Raw genomic sequence first — 24,185 nt, forward strand, 5'->3', positions numbered from 1 at the left:
CAGGCTGCAGTGAATCGATGCTGGTGGATCAATAGAGAGTTACCCTGGGCCAAGTGTCTATTTCTCCTTTGTAACCTCTCCGTAATTGCTGCGTCTGTGAGTTGGGAACTGCTGCTGGAAGTCCTACAATCTCCAGAGACAGAAAATACACGTGATAGTCTGACTCTGCCAGACGTTTCCTGGTCTGGTTTTATGACCGCTCAGGCAACTTGTGGCAGGAGAAGTAAAATATAAACGTTTTTTTGGAAATGGAAAATGCACTTCCCTGCAGCTGAAGGCTGCTCAAGTCACAAAGGAAGACTGTAAACGTATTACTATGTCAGAGTACTGTCTGACTGACAGCAACCAGATAATAAAGATGGCCAGATCCCTTTTTTAGTTACAGGTAAGTCATGTGAATGAGAATTGAACCTTAACATTATCATATTGCTGTAACTCATTAATTATGTCTTCTTCCATTGTTTTGTTCTCTTGATATATTCCACTGGTAGTTGCAGATGATAGCCTTGCCCTCAAGAAGAAAGTCACCATTGAGGACGTCTTCGGAGGAGATTTTCATGTGCACGACCCCGACGCTACATGGCTCAGTGGTGAGTTGCTATAGTTACACCCTGCCCTCTCATCCTCCACAAGAAACTGAACCTCACTCAGAAACAATGTACCCTCTAACCTGCGTTCGTGCGCGGTTGCCCAGCTCCCCTCGGACTGCCACGAAGAAGAAATATCAGCCCACGCAGAGAAGCACGAGATTGAACTTCAGTCAACTTTCTAGAGTTTTCGCCTTTAGTTAACACTATCAACGTGTCTCTCAACTGTGGGAATTGTGATCCAGTCAATGCAATATTAGCCACTTTCAATGCAACATATCGAAACAAAACATTTGTTTCACTTTAAAAAGCAAAGCTAACTGTGCAAGGGATTTTCTTGTAGGCAGAGCGCATTGGATTAGGATTCTATTGCATTGACAGGCATGACTCATGCCCGTACTCTACACAGACTGGTGCACCATAACCAATCAGAGCTGCAGTAGACCTACATGCAAATAGCCATTACCATATATGGATCTGTGCCATTCACTTTGAACTGGACTGTGTTTACAGTATGAGCGGTTGTGAGTAGAACCACTTGTTTTGAGATCAAATCGAAAGCTGCATGTAGCCACCTAAGCACATTTGATCATATTCTTTGCTAGTTAGTGAATTATTAGCCCAGTTATAGCTAATTTCTTGTCAACAATGGGGGAGTGGTTGCTTCCTACAAGAGCACAAAATATGTGCATTTCTAGCCATCTTTGAAAATAGCTTTTTTCTCTCTTAAAGGGGCAGTGTTGTATTTTGAGACGGTCTTGAATAAACTAAGTAGACCGTAGGCAGAGGGTAGCATAATTGATCTATTCTCTGTAATAAGGGTATGGGAACAATAATGCATTTTATTTTGTAAAGTGGTTTCTTGCATCAAACAACACATTTTCAGTCAGCTCCTTGTCTGATTAGCAAGTGGATGAACAGGTTAATATCAAGCCCTGCGTGTTTTTTCCCCCAAAAGTCTCATGGAATGTAGGCCACACATTTGCTGCTACTGTAGGCTAAATGATAGAACAGCTATTTCCATGTTAAAATGTTATGTGGAGCATTTTCTCCACTGTTTTTGACCTGGAATTTGCTTACTGACGGAAAAATCCACCAACCAGTCTGCACGTTTGAAAGTTTGAAGGCCATTTTGTAGCTAAAACGATTGAAGACTTGTAGCGACCGGAATTTGTTCCATTCAAGTCTATGGCACCTGAAATACAGTTGGATTTATGCAAATATGGTTGAAAAGTATACGTAGAATAACCATTTTCTTTTAAGCAAAAATAGTGTACCAGTGCCAGTCTAATTTTGGTTTTGGTGGCTTTAATGGTTCAAGATAAGTGGTGAATTCAAACCCATTCAAACCTATGGAGCTTTAATGCACATTTAAAATGGTTATAGTTCAAAAAGTATAAATGGTATAAAATAAGCTATATACAAGTACACCATTCCAGACCAGTCTGCATGTTTTAAAGTTTCAATGGAGTTTCCAGCTTAAACGGTTGAAGACTAGTTACATGGCAAGGTTTCCCCATTCAGGTCTATTGCCTTTGAAATGCATTGTGATTTATGCAAATATCAAATCAAATCAAATGTTATTTGTCACATACACATGGTTAGCAGATGTTAATGCGAGTGTAGCGAAATGCTTGTGCTTCTAGTTCCGACAATGCAGTAATAACCAACGAGTAATCTAAGCTAACAATTCCACTACAATATGGTTGTAGTGTGAAAAGCATTAGTTGTATCAAAAAGTGTTTTCTAGTACACTGCCTGCAAGTTTTTACGGTTTTGAGTCTACAGGTGGCAGTGGAAAGAAAATAAGAAGGATGAACAGTTTGTAAAGTTGTACTTTGCTTTCAGCAAGCACATTTATGGGTTATACAGACAGACATAGACAGAGCCATGTAATTAATCCAATGGAAATATGGAATGTGTCTCTCCACGGTGAGTAAATCCCATAGACATTGATTCTGTATGTCATTTTGTGGTAAATCCTTCATAATAAGTGTCCAGTTTATGCCGTCACGCACCACACAGTACTGTAGCTATAATGTATGCAGAGCATGTACAGGACAGGTATGGCCCAAATTAAACAGATGTAGGGCGGGTCTGAGATGGCCGTTTAACGTTTGACCAAGCTGCAGAACACACGACAATATGTAATAAAGCTACTGATCGCCCTCTAGTGTTAGAGATTCAAATGATTTTTGTTTTTTCATTGACTCCAGAAAGCACAAAAGCAGAGCCAGTTTTTTTCGACATACTTTTACAAACTGATATATAAACAATGTAGCTACTTACGCAGCAGTAACATAGTGTGTCTTCTTCACTGGAAAGTAACCTTTCCACAACAACATATATCAACATAATTACTCAATCTGGATTTTTATTGTATTTTATTTTTAATTTTATTTCACCTTTATTTAACCAGGTAGGCTAGTTGAGAACAAGTTCTCATTTACAACTGCGACCTGGCCAAGATAAAGCAAAGCAGTGCGACACAAACAACAACACAGAGTTACACATGGAATAAACAAGCGTACAGTCAATAACACAATAGAAAAAAACTAAAGTCTATATACAGTATGTGCAAATGGCATGAGGAGGTAAGGCAATGAATAGGCCATAGTAGCGGAGTAATTACAATTTAGCAAATTCATACTGGAGTGATAGATGAGCAGATGATGATGTGCAAGTAGAGACACTGGTGTGCAAAAGAGCAGAAAAGTAAATAAAAACAATATGAGGATGAGGTAGGTAGATTGGGTGGGCTATTTACAGATGGAATATGTACAGCTGCAGCGATCGGTTAGCTGCTCAGATAGCTGATGATTAAAGTTAGTGAGGGGAATATAAGTCTCCAGCTTCAGCAATTTTTGCAATTCCTTCCAGTCACTGGCAGCAGAGAACTGGAAGGAAAGGTGGCCAAAGGGAGTGTTGGCTTTGGGGATGACCAGTGAGATATACTGTACCTGCTGGACCAGTGAGCTGAGATAAGGCAGAGCTTTACCTAGCATAGACTTATAGATGACCTGGAGCCAGTGGGTCTGGCGACTAATATGTAGCGAGGGCCAGCCAACTAGAGCATACAGGTCTCAGTGCTGGGTGATATAAGGAAGACCACGTCATAAAAATGGAGCTCTATAGGAGAAAGCTCTGCCTCCAGCTGTTTGCTTAGAAATTCTAGGGACAATTAGGAGGCCTGCATCTTGTGACCATAGCGTACATGTAGGTATGTACGGCAGGACCAAATCGGAAAGATAGGTAGGAGGAAGCCCATGTAATGGTTTGTAGGTTAGCAGAAAAACCTTGAAATCAGCCCTAGCTTTAACAGGAAGCCAGTGTAGGGAGCACTGGAGTAATATGATCAAATGTTTTGGTTCTAGTCAGGATTCTAGCAGCCGTATTTAGCACGAACTAAAGTTTATTTAGTGCTTTATCCGGGTAGCCGGAAAGTAGAGCATTGCAGTAGTCTAACCTAGAAGTAACAAAAGCATGGATTCATTTTTCTGCATCATTTTTGGACAGAAAATGTCTGATTTTTGCAATGTTACGTAGGTGGAAAAAAGCTGTCCTTGATATGTTCGTCAAAAGAGAGATCAGGGTCCAGAGTAACGCCGAGGTCCTTCACAGTTTTATTTGAGACGACTGTACAACCATCAAGATTAATTGTCAGATTCAACAGAAGATCTCTTTGTTTCTTGGGACCTAGAACTAGCATCTATGTTTTGTCCGTGTTTAAAAGTAGAATGTTTGCAGCCATCCACATCCTTATGTCTGAAACACATGCTTCCAGCGAGGGCAATTTTGGGGCTTCACCATGTTTAATTGAAATGTACAGCTGTGTCATCCGCATAGCAGTGAAAGTTAACATTTATGTTTCCAAATGACATCCCCAAGAGGTAAAATACGGAACCTTGAGGAACACCGAAATTTACAATTGATTTGTCAGAGGACAAACCATCCACAGAGGCAAACTGATATCTTTCTGACAGATAAGAACTTGTCCATGTAGACCAATTTGGGTTTCCAATCTCTCCAAAAGATTGTGGTGATCGATGGTATCAAAAGCAGCACTAAGGTCTAGGAGCACGAGCACAGATGCAAAGCCTCGGTCTGACGCCATTAAAAGGTAATTTACCACCTTCACAAGTGCAGTCTCAGTGCTATGATGGGGTCTAAAACCAGACTGAAGCATTTCGTATACATTGTTTGTCTTCAGGAAGGCAGTGAGTTGCTGTGCAACAGCTTTTTCAAAAAAAATTGAGAGGAATGGGAGTTTCGATATAGGCCGATAGTTTTTCAAATATTTTCTGGGTCAAGGTCTTTGCTTTTTCAAGAGAGGCTTTATTACTGCCACTTCCAGTGATTTTGGTACACATGCAGTGGATAGAGAGCCATTTATTATGTTCAACATAGGAGGGCCAAGCACAGGAAGCAGCTCTTTCAGTAGTTTAGTTGTTATAGGGTCCAGCATGCTGCTTGAAGGTTTAGAGGCCATGATTATTTAGATCATTGTGTCAAGATATATAGTACTAAAACACTTGAGTGTCTTCCTTGATCCTAGGTCCTGGCAGAGTTGTGCAGACTCAGGACAACTGAGCTTTGGAGGGATATGCAAATTTAATGAGGAGTCCGTAATTTGCTTTCTAATGATCATGATCTTTTCCTCAAAGAAGTTCATGAGTTTATTACTGCTGAAGTGAAATTCATCCTCTCTTGGGGAATGCTGCTTTTTAGTTAGCTTTGCGACAGTATCAAAAATACATTTTGGATTGTTCTTATTTTCCTCAAGTTGGAAAAATAGGATGATCGAGCAGCAGTGAGGGCTCTCTTAACCACTACTGTTAGGTGGTTAACTGATTTTTGTCCTCTCACATCCTTGGGTAGGCAGAGGGAGTCTGGAAGGGCATCAATGAATCTTTCTGGTTGTCTGAGAATTTATAGCACGACTTTTGATGATCCTTGGTTGGGGTCTGAGGAGATTATTTGTTGCGATTGCAAACGTAATAAAATGGTGGTCCGATAGTCCAGGATTATGAGGAAAACAGTAAGATCCACAACATTTATTCCACGGGACAAAACTAGGTCCAGAGTATGACTGTGGCAGTGAGTAGGTCCGGAGACATGTTGGACAAAACCCACTGAGTCGATGATGGCTCCGAAAGCCTTTTGGAGTGGGTCTGTGGAATTTTCCATGTGAATATTAAAGTCACCCAAAATTTGAATATTATCTGCTAAGGTCCGATAGGAATTCAGGGAACTCAGTGAGGAACGCTGTATATGACCCAGGAGGCCTGTAAACAGTAGCTATAAAAAGTGATTGAGTAGGCTGCATAGATTTCATGACTAGAAGTTCAAAAGACGAAAACGTCTGGGCTTTTTTTGTAAATTGAAATTTGCTACCGTAAATGTTAGCAACACCTCCGCCTTTGCGGGATGCGCAAGGGATATGGTCACTAGTGTAACCAGGTTTCACGATTGTTTTTAGAAATGGACCAAGGCATTTATTAATTGTGAAACTTAACAAAAACAATAAAAGAACAACGAACGTTGACTACAGCGGTGCTACATACACTGTAAACGTTTTGTGCTCTTGATGGACACAATTAGCAATAACTGGGCTAATAACTCACTAAATAGCCAAGAATATGAACAAATGTGCACACGTGAATACATGCAGCTTGTGCTTTGATCTCAAAACAAGGGATATAGTTGCCACAATCGTTGGAAGCATACTCAAACCAACGTGCCACATAGAAATAATAAACTAGACTAACCCCCCCCAGTCACGCCCTGACCTGCTCCACCATAGAAAATAAGGACCCTCTATGGTCAGGACGTGACACCAGGAGGTGAGGCCTCATTTAACACAGTAAATTCATCAGGCTTAAGCCATGTTTCAGTCAGGCCCATCACATCAAGATTATGAGCAGTGATTAGTTCATTGTCTATAACTGCCTTGGAAGCAAGGGATCTAACATTAAATAGCCCTATTTGTGAGGTATCACAATCTCTTTCAATAATGTCAGGAATGGAGGAGGTCTTTATTCTAGTGAGATTGCTAAGGCGAACACCGCCAGGTTTAGTTTTGCCCAACCTAGGTCGAGGCACAGGCACTGTCTCAATGGGGATAGCTGAGCCGACTACACTGACTGTGCTAGTGGCAGACTCCACTAAGCTGGCAGACTGGCTAACAGCCTGCTGCCTGGCCTACACCCTATTTCATTGTGGAGCTAGAGGAGTTAGAGCCCTGTCTATGTTCGTAGATAAGATGAGAGCACCCCTCCAGCTAGGATGGAGTCCATCACTCCTCACCAGGCCAGGCTTGGTCCTGTTTGTGGGTGAGTCCCAGAAAGACGGACTATTATCTACAAATTCTATCCTTTGGGAGGGGCAGAAAACAGTTTTCAACCAGCGATTGAGTTGTCAGACTGCTGTAGAGCTCATCACTTCCCTAACTGTGAGGGGGCCAGAGACAATTACTCGATGCTGACACATCTTTCTAGCTGATTTACACTCTGAAGCTATGTTGCGCTTGGTGACCTCTGACTGTTTCATCCTAACATCGTTGGTGCCGATGTGGACAACAATATCCCTATACTCTCTACACTCACCAGTTTTAGCTTTAGCCAGCACCATCTTCAGATTAGCCTTAACATCGGTAGCCCTGCCCCCCGGTAAACAGTGTATGATTGCTGGATGATTAGTTTTAAGTCGAATACTGCTAGTAATGGAGTTTCCAATGACTAGGGTTTTCAATTTGTTAGAGCTAATGGTGGGAGGCTTCGGCGTCTCAGACCCCGTAACGGGAGGAGTAGAGACCTGAGAAGGCTCGGCCTCAGACTCCGACTCGCTGCTTAATGGGGAAAACCGGTTGAAAGTTTCTGTCGGCTGAATGAGCGACACCGGTTGAGCATTCCTACAGCATTTCCCTCCAGAAGCCATGAAAAAGTTGTCCGGCTGCAGGGACCGTGCGAGAGGATTTATACTAACGTTACTATCTGTACTTATTGGTGACACAGACACTGTTTCATCCTTTCCTACACTGAAATTACCCTTGCCTAACGATTGCATCTGAAGCTGGGCTTGCAGCACAGCTATCCTTGCCGTAAGGCGATCGTTCTCCTGTATATTATGAGTACAGCGACTGTAATTAGAATGCATCATGTTAATGTTACTACTTAGCTTCGGCTGTTGGAAGTCCTGACGAACCATGTCCAGATGAAGCGTCCAGAGTGAAAAAGTTGAAAGAAGTTGAGAAATGCTTATTGAAATGTTCAATTATCATGGATTTATCGGTGGTGACCGTGTTACCTAGCCTCAGTGCAGTGGGCTAGACAAGAGGTGGTGCTCTTGTTCTCCATGGACTTTACAGTGAAACTGAATTTATCATTTAAATCATGGCAGAATATTTTGGCCTAGTCACCCCGTTATGACGTTGGCAACATGCTGTCCAGTGTTTTTCCTTGCAAACAGCCAAATAATATGTAGGGAAATGGTGGCTGCAGAGATGTTCAACAGCAGGCAGAAGGGCATTTCCCTCAGCAGATGGATCATGATAATTCACCTCACCAGCAGAAGCACACACACAGTATTGTACAACTAACCTTGTGAGGGGACATAATTCAGTCCCATTCAAAATCTTATTTTCCCTAACCCTCACCCTTACCCTCACCCTTACCCTTACCCTTACCCTGACCCTAACCTTAACCCTCACCCTTACCCTTACCTTAACCCTGACCCTAACCTTAACCCAAAAACCTAACCTTAACTCTAACCCTAGCTCCTAACCCTAACCCTTAAACTAACCGTAGCTCCTAACCCTTAAAGTAACCGTAGCTCCTAACCCTTAAACTAACCGTAGCTCCTAACCCTTAAACTAACCATAGCTCCTAACCCTTAAACTAACCGTAGCTCCTAACCCTTAAACTAACCGTAGCTCCTAACCCTAAACCTAATTATATCCCTAACACTCATTCTAACCTTAAACCGAAACCCCCTAGAAATAGCAGTTGACCTTGTGGGGACTAACAAAATGGCCCCAGATGGTCAACTTTTTGTTTGATTTCTATTCTTGTGGGGAGAGAACTAACCGTAACACACACACACACACACACACACACACACACACACACACACACACACACACACACACACACACACACACACACACACACACACACACACACACACACACGCACACCTCAAAGCTTGTCCTTTGTCTAAACCACATTGGAATGTTCTCTGCTCTCATTACTTTTAATTGATTGATTAATTACAGCAATTTAATGAATCGCTTTTGTTAAAGTTGTTATGCACTACTTTACAGAAGTCAGCTGACTTGTCAGGCCTTCTGGAGTGTGGAGTGGCAGGATACTCATACTGTACACTTTCCATTATACCTAATGCATCCATTATTGTGTTTTGAGAGATGAACTGTCATGACTGAACAAATATTTTGACTTTGGAGCAGGAAAACATTTTCAAAACAGAATACGTAAACGTAGAGTTTATTTATCGTAAAAACACACCACCACCATAAAAAAGGCCATTATGTCCAGCAATATGAAATCCTGCCAGTATCACTAGCATCAGCACCATTGTGTTATTGTTGTGGCGGATAGTAAGCAAGGAAGATGAGATGGCTATTCAATCATCCTTTATTTGAAGGGTAAAAACATTGGAGATAGCAGCACGGAGGCCTCTTCTCTTGGGAGGGGGGTTTATCCGAACAGGACACAGTGACACTGAAGTGGCTTGTGTCTAGAGGACAACACTACCCTTTTCATAATACTCAGCAAAGCGGAGCCAAGCTCTACTGTGCTGGCGTAGTTATGCATCCACCAATCCACCATAGAAAAACATTTCTGAGCCAGCACAATACGGTTTGGGTCGTAACAATAGTGGGAAAATGGTCTACCGCCATCACACCCTACAACTACTGTATATTATACTGCATAGGGAACATGATTGCCAGCAGGGCCAGCTCCAATAGGCCCTCTGTGCCTCCTGAAAACAATCTACCCCCAGTCCAGGGTGGAAGGCTGGCCCCTCAAAGCCCTCTGTGCCTCCTGAAAACAATCTACCCCCAGTCCAGGGTGGAAGGCTGGCCCCTCAAAGCCCTCTGTGCCTCCTGAAAACAATCTACCCCCAGTCCAGGGTGGAAGTCTGGCCCCTCAAAACCCTCTGTGCCTCCTGAAAACAATCTACCCCCAGTCCAGGGTGGAAGTCTGGCCCCTCAAAACCCTCTGTGCCTCCTGAAAACAATCTACCCCCAGTCCAGGGTGGAAGTCTGGCCCCTCAAAACCCTCTGTGCCTCCTGAAAACAATCTACCCCCAGTCCAGGGTGGAAGTCTGGCCCCTCAAAACCCTCTGTGCCTCCTGAAAACAATCTACCCCCAGTCCAGGGTGGAAGTCTGGCCCCTCAAAACCCTCTGTGCCTCCTGAAAACAATCTACCCCCAGTCCAGGGTGGAAGTCTGGCCCCTCAAAACCCTCTGTGCCTCCTGAAAACAATCCAACCCCAGTCCAGGGTGGAAGTCTGGCCCCTCAAAACCCTCTGTGGCAGGAGGTTAGAATCCCTGATCCATCACTATCTGTGCTGTTTGAAACAGCCGGCTGCATATTCCAATATGTAATTCTCTCTTTTCTGTGCTGTTTATTATTTCCAGACAATGTACTGCTGTATCGAACACAAGAAGGGGATGTGGTCAAACTCAACGTCGAAACACAGGAGAGGGTCGTTTTGGTGGAGAACAGGAAGTTTGTGAGTATTAGGTTATATTTATTCCCAAAACTGTATGAGAAGGTGATATGGTATTTAAATACAGTATATACAGTATGACGCTCATTTTTAATAAACTTGACTCAAAATGTCCTCACTTCTCTCTTTTCCAGGAAATGTATAAAGCCACCAAGTACCAAATATCTCCAGACCTGGAACATGTGTTGTTGGCCTACAACGTGGCCCCAGTGAGTAGAAAGGACCACACTTCTCCTTTTCCTTTTGTCTCCGTTTCAGAGTTTATTGGGTGATTCTGTCTTCTGAGGTTGGAAGCTGAAGCTGTGTTTGTCTCTGCAGATCTACCAGCACTCCTACATGGCATTCTACATCATCTGTAGTCTCATCACCCCGTAAGTCTGCACGTCTGTCTGTCTGTCTGTCTGTCTGCCTGTCTGCCTGTCTGTCTGTATATGTATGTCTCTCTGTCTGTCTGTATATGTATGTCTCTCTGTCTGTCTGTCTGTCTGTCTGTCTGTCTGTCTGTCTGTCTGTCTGTCTGTCTGTCTGTATATATATATATATATATATATATATATATATATATATATATATGTATGTATGTATGTATGTATGTATGTATGTATGTATGTATGTATGTATGTATGTATGTATGTATGTCTGTATATGTATGTCTGTCTCTGTCTGTCTGTATATGTATGTCGGTCTGTCTCTGTGTCTGTCTGTATATGTATGTCTCTCTGTCTGTCTGTATATGTATGTCTCTCTGTCTGTCTGTATATGTATGTCTCTCTCTCTGTCTGTCTCTAAATGTATGTCTCTCTGTCTGTCTGTCTGTATATGTATGTCTGTCTCTGTCTGTCTGTATATGTCTGTCTGTCTGTCTCTCTCTCTGTCTGTGTATGTATGTCTGTCTGTCTCTGTCTGTATATGTCTCTCTGTCTGTCTCTGTATGTCTGTATATGTATGTCCCTCTGTCTGTCTGTCTGTCTGTCTGTGTATGTATGTCTCTCTGTCTGTCTGTATATGTATGTTTCTCTGTCTGTCTGTATATGTATGTCTCTCTGTCTGTCTGTATATGTATGTTTCTCTCTCTGTCTGTATATGTATGTATGTCTCTGTCTGTCTGTCTGTCTGTCTGTATATGTCTGTCTGTCTGTCTGTATATGTCTCTCTGTCTGTCTCTGTCTGTATATGTCTCTCTGTCTGTCTGTATATGTATGTCTGTCTGTCTGTGTATGTATGTCTGTCTGTCTCTGTCTGTATATGTCTCTGTATGTATGTCTCTCTGTCTGTCTGTATATGTATGTCTGTCTCTGTCTGTCTATCTGTCTCTGTCTGTCTGTGTATGTCTGTCTCTCTGTCTGTCTGTGTATGTCTGTCTGTCTCTCTGTCTGTGTATGTATGTCTGTCTGTCTCTGTATATGTCTCACTGTCTGTCTGTGTATGTATGTCTCTCTGTCTATCTGTCTGTCTGTCTGTGTGTGTATGTATATATGTCTCTCTGTGTCTCTCTGTCTGTATGTCTGTCTCTGTCTGTCTGTCTCTGTCTGTATATGTCTCTCTGTCTGTCTGTATTTGTATGTCTGTCTCTGTCTGTCTGTGTATGTCTGTCTCCCTGTCTGTCTGTGTATGTCTGTCTGTCTCTCTGTCTGTGTATGTATGTCTGTCTGTCTGTATATGTCTCTCTGTCTGTCTGTATATGTATGCCTCTCTGTCTGTCTGTATATGTATGTCTCTCTCTCTGTCTGTCTCTAAATGTATGTCTCTCTATCTGTCTGTATATGTATGTCTCTCTGTCTGTCTGTCTGTCTGTGTCTGTCTGTATATGTCTCTCTGTCTGTCTGTGTATGTATGTCTCTCTGTCTGTCTGTATATGTATGTCTGTCTCTGTCTGTCTGTATATGTCTGTCTGTCTGTGTATGTATGTCTGTCTGTCTCTGTCTGTATATGTCTCTCTGTCTGTCTGTGTATGTATGTTTCTCTGTATGTCTGTATATGTATGTCTCTCTGTCTGTCTGTGTATGTATGTCTCTCTGTGTATGTATGTCTCTCTGTCTGTCTGTATATGTATGTCTCTCTGTCTGTCTGTATATGTATGTCTCTCTGTCTCTGTCTGTATATGTATTTCTCTCTGTCTGTATATGTATGTCTCTCTGTATGTCTGTGTATGTAGATATGTGTCTGTCTGTCTGTCTGTATATGTATGTCTGTCTCTGTCTGTCTATCTGTCTCTGTCTGTCTGTGTATGTCTGTCTGTCTGTCTCTCTGCCTGTATATGCATGTCTGTGTCTCTTTCTGTATATATGTCTCTCTGTCTGTCTGTCTATGTATGTCTCTCTGTCTGTCTGTGTATGTATGTATGTATGTATGTATGTATGTATGTATGTATGTATGTATGTATGTATGTATGTATGTATGTATGTATGTATGTATGTATGTCTCTGTCTGTCTGTCTGTCTATGTCTTTCTGTCTGTCTGTCCGTCTGTCTGTCTGTCTGTATATGTCTGTCTGTCTGTCTGTCTGTCCGTCTGTATAGCTATGTCTCTCTGTCTGTTTATGTCTGTCTCTCTCTATCTGTCTGTATATGTCTGTCTGTCTGTATATGTCTGCCTCTCTGTCTATCTAGGTCTGTCTGTATGTCTGTCTCTGTCTGTCTGTATCTGTCTCTCTCTCTGTATATGTCTGTGTCTGTCTGTCTCTGTCTGTATGTATATGTCTCTCTCTGTCTGTCACTCTCTCTATCCCTCTCTCTCTCTCTCTCTCTCCCTGTCTCTCTCTCACGCTCTCTCGGTCTTTCTCTTTCTGTCTGTCTGTCTGTCTGTCTCTTTCTCTGACTGACTGACTGACTGACATCTTCTTTGTCTGAGTATTAAATGAAACAGGAAATTGCTGACTGTTCTTTGTGACAGCTTGACTTTCTACCAAAGATGATGGATAAATGAAGATAGTTCAATCAGGGCATTTACCATTGAAAAAAAAGGTCTGTTTCGGTCTACTTAACTGGCTTTGTCTCCTATAGACACCAATGCAATAGCAGCTGGGTCTGGGCTTCTTAGTTCATTGACTTTCATTGAAACATAAAAAAGTGTGGTGTCTCGACTTGCTTACTGGTTGAACACGGCATGTGTGTAATTACAACCTGTTAGCAAGTCGGAAGTTTCCTAGTTTCGACGAGCACGTGAACGTGGCATTAACAAGTGCTTAGCATCAGCAAAGTCAAATCCATGCACTTGTGCTGCCATCTGGTGGATATATTTAAAACACCATCCCTAACATCAGCCAAGGTAAAGGCCACTTGTTATGTACTAGCTCTGTCTGGTCTGCTTGTTGTTCCATATTTATACTCAGTCTTAAAGTTAAGCAAACATTTGCTAAATTTGTCTCTGAATGATTGATAGTACCATGACAGAAGCAACCTAGATAGCTCACTGGAAGATTCCATGTATTTTTGTGCACAGTCTGAGACACGCGCCCTGAAACAAACAAAGACACACACACACACACCGTGACAGAGTGTGTGTTGTATCTCCACAGGGAAACGTGGAGTCTGAATCCTCCTGAGGTACGGAACTCCCTCCTGCAGTATGCTGGATGGGGACCCAAGGGCCAACAGTTGGTAAGAGACCCCACACACCTGTCTACTCACCAGCCTACACCCTCACTGTCTCACTGAAAAAGACACACACCCGTATACCTCCATTACCGATATGCTCCAGCCTTGAACTCTAAACAAATTATTATTCCAACTTTTTTAAGGCCTGCCAAAGGGAGAGTTGACAGACACCGTGATACGCCCCTTTGTGCGTTCCCTTTCTACAGAGCACCACTCCGGAGACGATGATGTCAAAACCGTTGCTGCGGTTAAAGCAGGAAGCAGTCATTGTTGTTATTGAGTCGAAGGAGATACGTTTTTCGAAAAAATAGAAGTGTACCTCGTTGTTTTCCCTGGTTGGTACACTGCAGGTTCTCATTCACCTCACAACAGCACTTTATATTGGAGGACTACTTACAGAATAACAGTAGTAGGCTGTATTCCCTTGTGTTTCACCACCGACTATTACCTTTTACTGCAACTCGGTTGGTTGTTACCTTAGAGCTCTTATCATATAATTTGCCTAAATTAGTCGACCGACAAATTTAAAAGGGAACAATATAAACACTTCAAGCTAGTAAAATATGAGATCTTGCCTGCCAAAGGAGAAGGCAGGTCCATTTGCATATGGTTATAGATGACCCGATTGGTTCCTTTTTGTTTTGATGTCTACAGTAGCTGCGTGTTTGGTTTATTGAAGAGCTAGAGCTGTGAACTGTCTGAGCGGATGTTTTTTCTCTCAGCTTGAGCCAATGATACCAGGGTCGTTCCACCAATTCGGTGCCTTTTGAAAAGTGTATCTTGGTCCCACATTTTTTTTCGCCACCTAATTTTAACATTCTGTCATAAAGAGCACAATTTTCAACTTCATAAAAAACGAGTTATTCCGAAAAAATGTAATACAGTAAGTGCCTATTCGTGTAGGTGCCAAATAAAGTAACAGGGTTGACCATAACAGGATTGACCATAACAGAATTGACCATAACAGGGTTGACCCTAACAGGGTTGACCATAACAGGGTTGACCATAGCAGGGTTGACCCTAACAGGGTTGACCATAACAGGGTTGACCATAGCAGGGTTGACCCTAACAGGGTTGACCATAACAGGGTTGACCATAGCAGGGTTGACGATTTCATCTTAAATCTGCCATAAATCCCAATGTAACAGGGAGAATGGAAGTTTGCTTTGTGCAACAGAGATTGGCAATTACTGTAAATGCAAGCTTCACAATTTTTGGGAAATTGTTATTTAAAACATTTATAGCCTTTCTATCTCTGGATAACAGGGTTTACCAGAACATTTCCCCAAAACGTATAACCAGCTCACCTGCTTTTACACTATGATTTGACTATTAGATGATCAATGTTTCATTTGAAAAACACATTTTAAAAGGATTGGTTACATCATATCAAAACGAGGGATCGGTTCAAGTATCAGGGATGACCTTAACATGAGGGACAGACATAAATTAATAACAAATCACATGAAATAAATACCAATCTTAAGAAATGACTTTCAACGAAACACAATACCTAGGGCTTTACAATGATGGTGAAAACCTGGAGAAATAGTGAGGCAAAGTGGGTTAAAATCTTCCTAGAAGTCACAGAGGGTGCACATAGGAACATGTTAATATCTTCCTAGAAGTCACAGAGGGTGCACATAGGAACATGTTAATATCTTCCTAGAAGTCACAGAGGGTGCACATAGGAACATGTTAATATCTTCCTAGAAGTCACAGAGGGTGCACATAGGAACATGTTAATATCTTCCTAGAAGTCACAGAGGGTGCACATAGGAACATGTTAATATCTTCCTAGAAGTCACAGAGGGTGCACATAGGAACATGTTAATATCTTCCTAGAAGTCACAGAGGGTGCACATAGGAACATGTCAAAATGCTTCATTTTAGCAAGTCTTTATTCATACAAAAAAATCTGATTTATTGAATTCTCCATGGGATCTTTATTCAAGGGCACTTCATTTAGTTTAACAGGCTTTTACGATTACTACTTAAAATATCAAAGAGACACAGAAGTCACCCACCAGTTATTGATACACCAGTTATTCTTCTCCCGTTTGTGGACGTAATGATTTTGCATAATAAAAACTGTCAGAATGATCAGAATCATCCATTATACAGAATTACATCAAAGTGTGTGTGCGTGCGTGCATGTGTTTACTGGAGCATCATGTGTGTGATCTGTGGAACCAGGAGACAGAGAAGCACCCTACTGTGATCATTAAGCCATGGGCAATTACTCTATCATGACAGAGCAATCAACTAGCTGGGTCCACACACACACACACACACACACACACACACACAAACAAACACACACACATACTGTACACACAGGAAGGCTTTCACATGCTCCACAGGTTTCTTTTGATGGTTCTACTTTCATCTCTTTTTACCTTTTGAAATCTTTTTATTATCTTCTCTACTTTTGTTTTATTTTTAAAATTTTGTTTCTACCTTTGTTCCCAATCTTTTTCTTTTCATCTTATCCCTTATTGATATAATGAATGGTAACTGATTGAATGGGTCATAAGTCAAGAGACACATTCCACCTACAAGCTGGAAAATGTCCCATTTTAATTCCCTGTCCACATCAACCCTTGACTTTTAAACAAATACCAAGAATATGAAAGAGAATCATCATCCCTCTCCCTGTGACTTAAGACCATGGAAAAGAATAAAGGAGTGTCTGTCTGAGTCTGATCTGTGTACTTCAAAGACACATTGTGTCCCTCTCCCACCAACGCATGGTAAAGCTGCAGGAGAGGAGAGTGGATTGACGGTGGATTGGTGGTGGTGCCACACACTCATCCACCCAACAGTAGTCTCTTCTTAAAGGAGAAGTTTTATTTTTCTCAACCAAATCTCAATTTTTGATGGAAATGGCATGTTACAGACACCTTTTTTGTGATTTCACATTTTGGGAAGAAACTTACCCCAAACAGCAAATCACTTCCTCATCCTCGTTGTGTATGGGGGCCCTGGAAAAACATGAACAAAGGCTCCATAAACTCACAAACAAGTCCTTTTAGAAATGGTCTTGAGAAGTTAAACACATGAAATGATCATTCCAAACTTTATCCGCAACGTTACAGTATATTCCCTTTTGTGTGACTGGATGCGTCTCAATACAAAGTCACACTTCCTCATCTGTGGTGAAAGGTGACAGAGCTAGAGCGTGTTTGTCAGACCATGAGACACCCCATCTGTGGTGAAAGGTGACAGAGCTAGAGCGTGTTTGTCAGACCATGAGACATCCCATCTGTGGTGAAAGGTGACAGAGCCAGAGCTGTGTTTGCCAGACCATGAGACATTCCGAAAATCGGTCTTCTCACAAAATCGGTTTGGCCTACAGACTATTATTATTATTATTACACTGCTATGGAAAGATGAGACTCTCCCGTACAATACTTGTCGGTTGTTTTGCCCTAGGAAGCCCACAGGCATCACAACGTCCCCCTGTATCAGTTTTTTTTTAAATGACTGGAAGTACAGTGAATACTATCTCTCAGAGAATAGGACAGACACCTCAGAACATTTTTTTAAAGACTCTCTGTTGTTCCAATCCGTTATCCAATTAGTTTGTCTGGGCTGATAGCAGTAACCCCCCTCCCAAATGTCATCTAATAGTTTTTTATATGTATTTTTTTATACTTCAAGGGGTCTTAAAATTCTAAATCAAATGGTGAAATGATCCTTGGTATGACCTTCTATAAACAATTGCATATGTTGTAGCTTAGTAGAATGTCCCGTCCCCCCCACAGCTTAGACAGGGCTTAGACTTGTATGGGACTCTTCTGTGCATGGTGTGTGTAAGTGCATATGTCTACAGGCTGGAGGATGAATGTTCTTTTTAGGACTGAGTGTCTGTCACACTGTGATGAAGATTACCCAGGAGGAGTGTCAGTCAAAGTGGTTTTTATTGTGTGGAAAGGTACAATCTAGTAATTACAAGGCAGCCATAGTGTCAAGCAGAGAAGACAACATTTGAAACACGCCAAGAGGCAAAATCACTAAAATGCACAAAACGGTTATTTTGGAGGTACCATACCCAGCATCATGTCCTTTCTTTCCCCAGATCTTTATCTTTGAGAACAACATCTACTACAGAGCGACAGTGGAGAGCAGAACCATTCGCCTGGTGTCCACAGGGAAGGAGCGAGTCATCTTCAATGGCCTGAGTGACTGGCTGTATGAAGGTAGGCAAACTACAAATGCACCTTCACTACTGCATACAGCTGAGCTATTCTAACAGAACTACAAATACCAGCAGGACAGAGAACGTTTGTTAGTTACACCCCAGGATTGCAGCAGTATCAAAACATAGGGCATGGAATCACAAATAAACTCCACCTATTCTGTATATTGTTTTAAAAGAATAAGCAAGCCAATATAATCATAACAAAAAATAGAGACAATTTTATTGTAGTTTTTTAAGATGAGTTTTCCCCTCTCCTCAGAGACAAAGGCTATCTATGGCTAGTGTTTGTAAGTAATTACATAAAGAGAAACATCTGGTTGTATTTCACTGTCTCCCTGTCCCCAGAGCTCTCCACGCTTGTCTCTGTGTCTCTGTGTTTAGGCAATGTTCAGTAATTCATGTCTGCATCGCTGCAATCTCACTCTGCAACTGGTTGCCATCCACACTACTACTGTACCGCCATTTGTAATGTGGTCATTTGGAAAATGTTCTGCTCAATACGGTCTTAATTTCTCCATTTATTTCTTTACATTTTTTCCTCATTGATTTGTTTTGTTGGATGATGGTTTTACTTTCGATGTCACCCCTTATATCACTGGATTACTACATGGGATTGATATTTTTTTTAGAGTTTTATAATAGCAGCCTTAGGCTCAAGGTGACAGTGGTACCTCTTCGCTCTCTAGTGGTCACTGTAATTCAACCACAGGGCATTCTGGATCCCAAATCCATTTTTTGAGAGGAGTATAAACCCATTATAACACACTTACATCCCCATCGGCCAGTCTGGCACTATGTAGGCCTACAGTAGCCGTTTCTGATAGTGTGCAGCTGGAAACCAGTCTTTCACAAGACTTGTGTACAGTATCAAGCAGGATTAGCCATCAACTGTCTAATTAGTGGTTACTGACTAAGCTCTCATAAAACCTATTGGCTTTCATATTTGATTAGATTTCTAGATTGTAAACTCACAGTTAAGCTTACCTAATGCTATAATCCATTGTGTAGGCCTAAGCGCGATATTAGATATGCATGTTATTTATAGTGCGAATAGACAGCCACATAGTTGCATAATATTTGTCTGCACTAGGTTTATGGAATGACTCCTGAACTGCAGGACCTGATCTCAGAGCAGCATCATCAGACTGGTGTGAGTGTGCGTGCGTGCGTGCGTGCGTGTGTGCGCCCCTCTCCCTATCTTATCAGAGCAGAATGCTTGGTGTGAGGGTGATATAGTAATGAGACAGGATAGGATTGTCATGCAGAGCAGAGAGAGTGCCACACAAAGCCGACCGCACTAGACAGCGCAGGATGTCTCTTCACAACACCCCCAGCGCTGATTTATCACTGTAGTGACAGGAAACGAGAAGTTGTCTGTCGGTGATGATCTGGCAACGTGTGCAGTGGATTGGAGCAACAGTTCCTGTGATGGAGAATTCCGACCCGAGTTAAACACGTAAACGGACGTAATTCCCTTTTCATGCACTTTTCGCTCTATTTATATTCTGACTAATGTTAACCAGACATGGAAGCAAACTGAAAATCATATCAACATGTCATGTATTGCGGCCCCTTTTCCACAGTGAAGAAGGCTATAAATACCTGCGCCGCTATTCAGAATATTTATTGTGTGCCCTCATCATTTGTGTAGATGAAATGTGGAGACTCAAGCTACAGGCTTCTGTAGGGCCGAACCTGCCGAGTTCATGTATAGGCTTTAGAATGTTTGAATTATATGCCCGGGATTGTCACATTTTTATTTGACAGTTTGTATCATGTTAAATATGAACCACAATCGGGAGCCACCGTCAGTAATACCCACATACATTTCTAACTGTCACTTTAGTGTTAGTGTCCTTACATTTGGCATCATTCAATTAGCCAGCAGAATACGCCTTGCATCCCACTGCTGGCTTGCCTCTAAAGCTAAGCAGGGTTGGCTCTGGTTGGTCCCGAGATGGGAGAATAGATACTGCTGGAAGTGGTGTTGGAGGGCCAGTAGGAGGCAACCTTTCCTCTGGTCTAAATTTTTGTTATCCCAGGGCAGTTATTGGGGACATTGCACTGTGTAGGATGTTGCCTTTTGGATGGGACGTTAAACGGGTGTCCTGAGTCTCAGTGGTCAATAAAGATCCCATGGCACTCGTTTTAAGAGTAGTAGTGTCCTGGCTAAATTCTCAATCTGGCCCTCTTAGAACCATGGCCACCTAATCATCCCCAGCTTCCAATTGGCTCATTCATCCCCCATCCAAAACTATTCCCCAGATTGTTGCTGTAAATGAGAATGTGTTCTCAGTCAACTTACCTGGTAAAATAACAAATATATCAAAAAACATTGTCAGTTTAACTTTCTTTCCTCGGTCACGTTTGTGCGCTTGTTCCTGAGGATCGCAAGCAATAGTGGATCATATTAGGCTACCTTATTACAAGTTGTGCAATAATTTGGGAGTATTTGAATCATTATGGAACACAGACCATACTTAGCAGTTTAAACCTGGAGCCTGACGCACGGTTCACAACGGCTGGACTGTACATTGTCATCACACAGTTCCATGATTAGTGAGGTTGGTTAGGGGAGATTTATAGGACTTATGTTGAACCCCTATTTTACACTTTCCTCACCTTACAATATTTCATGGATTGAACTATTGAATATGGCAACTTTCAGGATGAATCAAACCATTGTATTTTTGATTCACCAATATGTTTAGTGTGTAAAGGCTCTCGAAACCTGTTTAAAAAAAATATATATTCATAAATACTTTCTTAACCTTCAATAATATGCAAGATCAGAGTATTTTTTTATCTACCAATTGGTACTGAAAAGGAGACGAATATGTCTGTATTTAGACCTACATGTCTTAATTGATCCCTAATATTCTGAACAGTTTTCTCCATATATTCTAGTGACTCTGTCGAGAGAAATTGTAACTAAAAGTACAAATTGGCTTTAGATAGGTTGGCTTTAGATAAATGTACTGTAAAACCTATTGAATGAAAACTCCAGGACAAAATATGTTGGCCAGCAAATGGGAGGGTTCCAGCAGTTGAATTCAATTTATCCAGCATGCACAAGGGAACCACGCCTGCAAAGCTCATTACGCACCTGCATAAGTTAACTTTGAATACCAACTACTGAAAAGTGTGTAGGAAAGGTGTGCGTAGGAAAGGTAAAGGTGTGCGTAGGAAAGGTGTGCGTAGGAAAGGGAAAGGTGTGCGTAGGAAAGGTAAAGGTGTGCGTAAAAGGTGTGCGTAGGAAAGGGAAAGGTGTGCGTAGGAAAGGTAAAGGTGTGCGTAGGAAAGGTGTGCGTAGGAAAGGTAAAGGTGTGCGTAGGAAAGGTGTGCGTAGGAAAGGGAAAGGTGTGCGTAGGAAAGGTAAAGGTGTGCGTAGGAAAGGTGTGCGTAGGAAAAGGTAAAGGTGTGCGTAGGAAAGGTGTGGTAAAGGTGTCCGTAGGAAAGGTGTGCGTAGGAAAGGGAAAGGTGTGCGTAGGAAAGGGAAAGGTGTGCGTAGGAAAGGGAAAGGTGTGCGTAGGAAAGGTGTGCGTAGGAAAGGTGTGCGTAGGAAAGGGAAAGGTGTGTGTAGGAAAGGGAAAGGTTTGCGTAGGAAAGGTGTGCGTAGGAAAGGTGTGCGTAGGAAGGTCTGAATCAGGCCCGTTATGCATATTGCTGTATTTTTACAACCAGTACATAAGCACTTCAGTCATGTTGTGTGAAATAACCACCACAGAGAGATACCTCAGGTGTTACTGCATCTCTGGGAGGTAGATTAGGGTTGTGGCTGGAGTTGGAGCTAGGGTTAGGGTTGTGGCTGGAGTTGGAGCTAGGGTTAAGGTTGTGGCTGGAGTTGGAGCTAGGGTTAAGGTTGTGGCTGGAGTTGGAGCTAGGGCTAGGGTTGTGGCTGGAGTTGGAGCTAGGGTTAGGGTTGTGGCTGGAGTTGGAGCTAGGGTTAGGGTTGTGGCTGGAGTTGGAGCTAGGGTTAGGGTTGTGGCTGGAGTTGGAGCTAGGGTTAGGGCTGTGGCTGGAGTTGGAGCTAGGGTTAGGGCTGTGGCTGGAGCTAGGTTTAGGGTTGTGGCTGGAGTTGGAGTTAGCGTTAGGGTTGTGGCTGGAGTTGGAGCTAGGGTTAGGGTTGTGGCTGGTGTTGGAGCTAGGGTTAGGGTTGTGGCTGGTGTTGGAGCTAGGGTTAAGGTTGTGGCTGGAGTTGGAGCTAGGGTTAGGGTTGTGGCTGGAGTTGGAGCTAGGGTTAGGGCTGGAGTTGGAGCTAGGGTTAAGGTTGTGGCTGGAGTTGGAGCTAGGGTTAGGGTTGTGGCTGGAGTTGGAGCTAGGGTTAGGGTTGTGGCTGGAGTTGGAGCTAGGGTTAGGGTTGTGGCTGGAGTTGGAGCTAGGGTTAGGGTTGTGGCTGGAGTTGGAGCTAGGGTTAGGGTTGTGGCTGGAGCTAGGGTTAGGGGCTGGAGTTGGAGCTAGGGTTGTGGCTGGTGTTGGAGCTAGGGTTAGGGTTGTGGCTGGAGTTGGAGCCAGGGTTAGGGTTGTGGCTGGTGTTGGAGCTAGGGTTAGGGTTGTGGCTGGAGTTGGAGCTAGGGTTAAGGTTGTGGCTGGAGTTGGAGCTAGGGTTAGGGTTGTGGCTGGAGTTGGAGCTAGGGTTAGGGCTGTGGCTGGAGTTGGAGCTAGGGTTAGGGCTGGAGTTGGAGCTAGGTTTAGGGTTGTGGCTGGAGTTGGAGCTAGGGTTAGGGTTGTGGCTGGAGTTGGAGCTAGGGTTAGGGTTGTGGCTGGTGTTGGAGCTAGGGTTAGGGCTGTGGCTGGAGTTGGAGCTAGGGTTAGGGCTGGAGTTGGAGTTAGGGTTAGGGTTGTGGCTGGAGTTGGAGCTAGGGTTGTGGCTGGTGTTGGAGCTAGGGTTAAGGTTGTGGCTGGAGTTGGAGCTAGGGTTAGGGTTGTGGCTGGAGTTGGAGCTAGGGTTAGGGTTGTGGCTGGAGTTGGAGCTAGGGTTAGGGTTGTGGCTGGAGTTGGAGCTAGGGTTAGGGTTGTGGCTGGAGTTGGAGCTAGGGTTAGGGCTGGAGTTGGAGCTAGGGTTAGGGCTGGAGTTGGAGCTAGGGTTAAGGTTGTGGCTGGAGTTGGAGCTAGGGTTAGGGTTGTGGCTGGAGTTGGAGCTAGGGTTAGGTTGTGGCTGGAGTTGGAGCTAGGGTTAGGGTTGTGGCTGGAGTTGGAGCTAGGGTTAGGGTTGTGGCTGGAGTTGGAGCTAGGGTTGTGGCTGGTGTTGGAGCTAGGGTTAAGGTTGTGGCTGGAGTTGGAGCTAGGTTAGGGTTGTGGCTGGACTTGGAGCTAGGGTTAGGGTTGTGGCTGGGGTTGGAGCTAGGGTTAGGGTTGTGGCTGGAGTTGGAGCTAGGGTTAGGGTTGTGGCTGGAGTTGGAGCTAGGGTTAGGGCTGGAGTTGGAGCTAGGGTTAGGGCTGGAGTTGGAGCTAGGGTTAAGGTTGTGGCTGGAGTTGGAGCTAGGGTTAGGGTTGTGGCTGGAGTTGGAGCTAGGGTTAGGGTTGTGGCTGGAGTTGGAGCTAGGGTTAGGGTTGTGGCTGGAGTTGGAGCTAGGGTTAGGGCTGGAGTTGGAGCTAGGGTTAGGGCTGGAGTTGGAGCTAGGGTTAAGGTTGTGGCTGGAGTTGGAGCTAGGGTTAGGGTTGTGGCTGGAGTTGGAGCTAGGGTTAGGGTTGTGGCTGGAGTTGGAGCTAGGGTTAGGGTTGTGGCTGGAGTTGGAGCTAGGGTTAGGGCTGGAGTTGGAGCTAGGGTTGTGGCTGGAGTTGGAGCTAGGGTTAAGGTTGTGGCTGGAGTTGGAGCTAGGGTTGGGGTTGTGGCTGGAGTTGGAGCTAGGGTTAGGGTTGTGGCTGGAGTTGGAGCTAGGGTTAGGGCTGGAGTTGGAGCTAGGGTTAGGGCTGGAGTTGGAGCTAGGGTTAGGGCTGGCGTTGGAGCTAGGGTTAAGGTTGTGGCTGGAGTTGGAGCTAGGGTTAGGGTTGTGGCTGGAGTTGGAGCTAGGGTTAGGGTTGTGGCTGGTGTTGGAGCTAGGG

The 24,185-nt window shown here is 43.4% G+C and overlaps 1 protein-coding gene across 1 annotated transcript in view; it reads left to right on the forward strand.

Moving 5' to 3' along the window:
- The window catches only part of LOC112226863 (dipeptidyl aminopeptidase-like protein 6), a 112,616-nt gene that overhangs the window by 27,267 nt on the left and 61,164 nt on the right, over positions 1-24,185 (forward strand). The window contains exons 3-8 of the mRNA XM_042307991.1: positions 492-590; positions 10,249-10,343; positions 10,475-10,549; positions 10,659-10,711; positions 13,858-13,939; positions 18,018-18,138. Of these exons, the coding sequence (XP_042163925.1) occupies positions 492-590; positions 10,249-10,343; positions 10,475-10,549; positions 10,659-10,711; positions 13,858-13,939; positions 18,018-18,138 (525 nt within the window). The remainder of the gene's footprint in view (positions 1-491; positions 591-10,248; positions 10,344-10,474; positions 10,550-10,658; positions 10,712-13,857; positions 13,940-18,017; positions 18,139-24,185) is intronic.

The sequence above is a fragment of the Oncorhynchus tshawytscha genome, linkage group LG28 (assembly GCF_018296145.1).
Source record: "Oncorhynchus tshawytscha isolate Ot180627B linkage group LG28, Otsh_v2.0, whole genome shotgun sequence".
In the NCBI taxonomy this organism is placed as follows: Eukaryota; Metazoa; Chordata; class Actinopteri; order Salmoniformes; family Salmonidae; genus Oncorhynchus; species Oncorhynchus tshawytscha.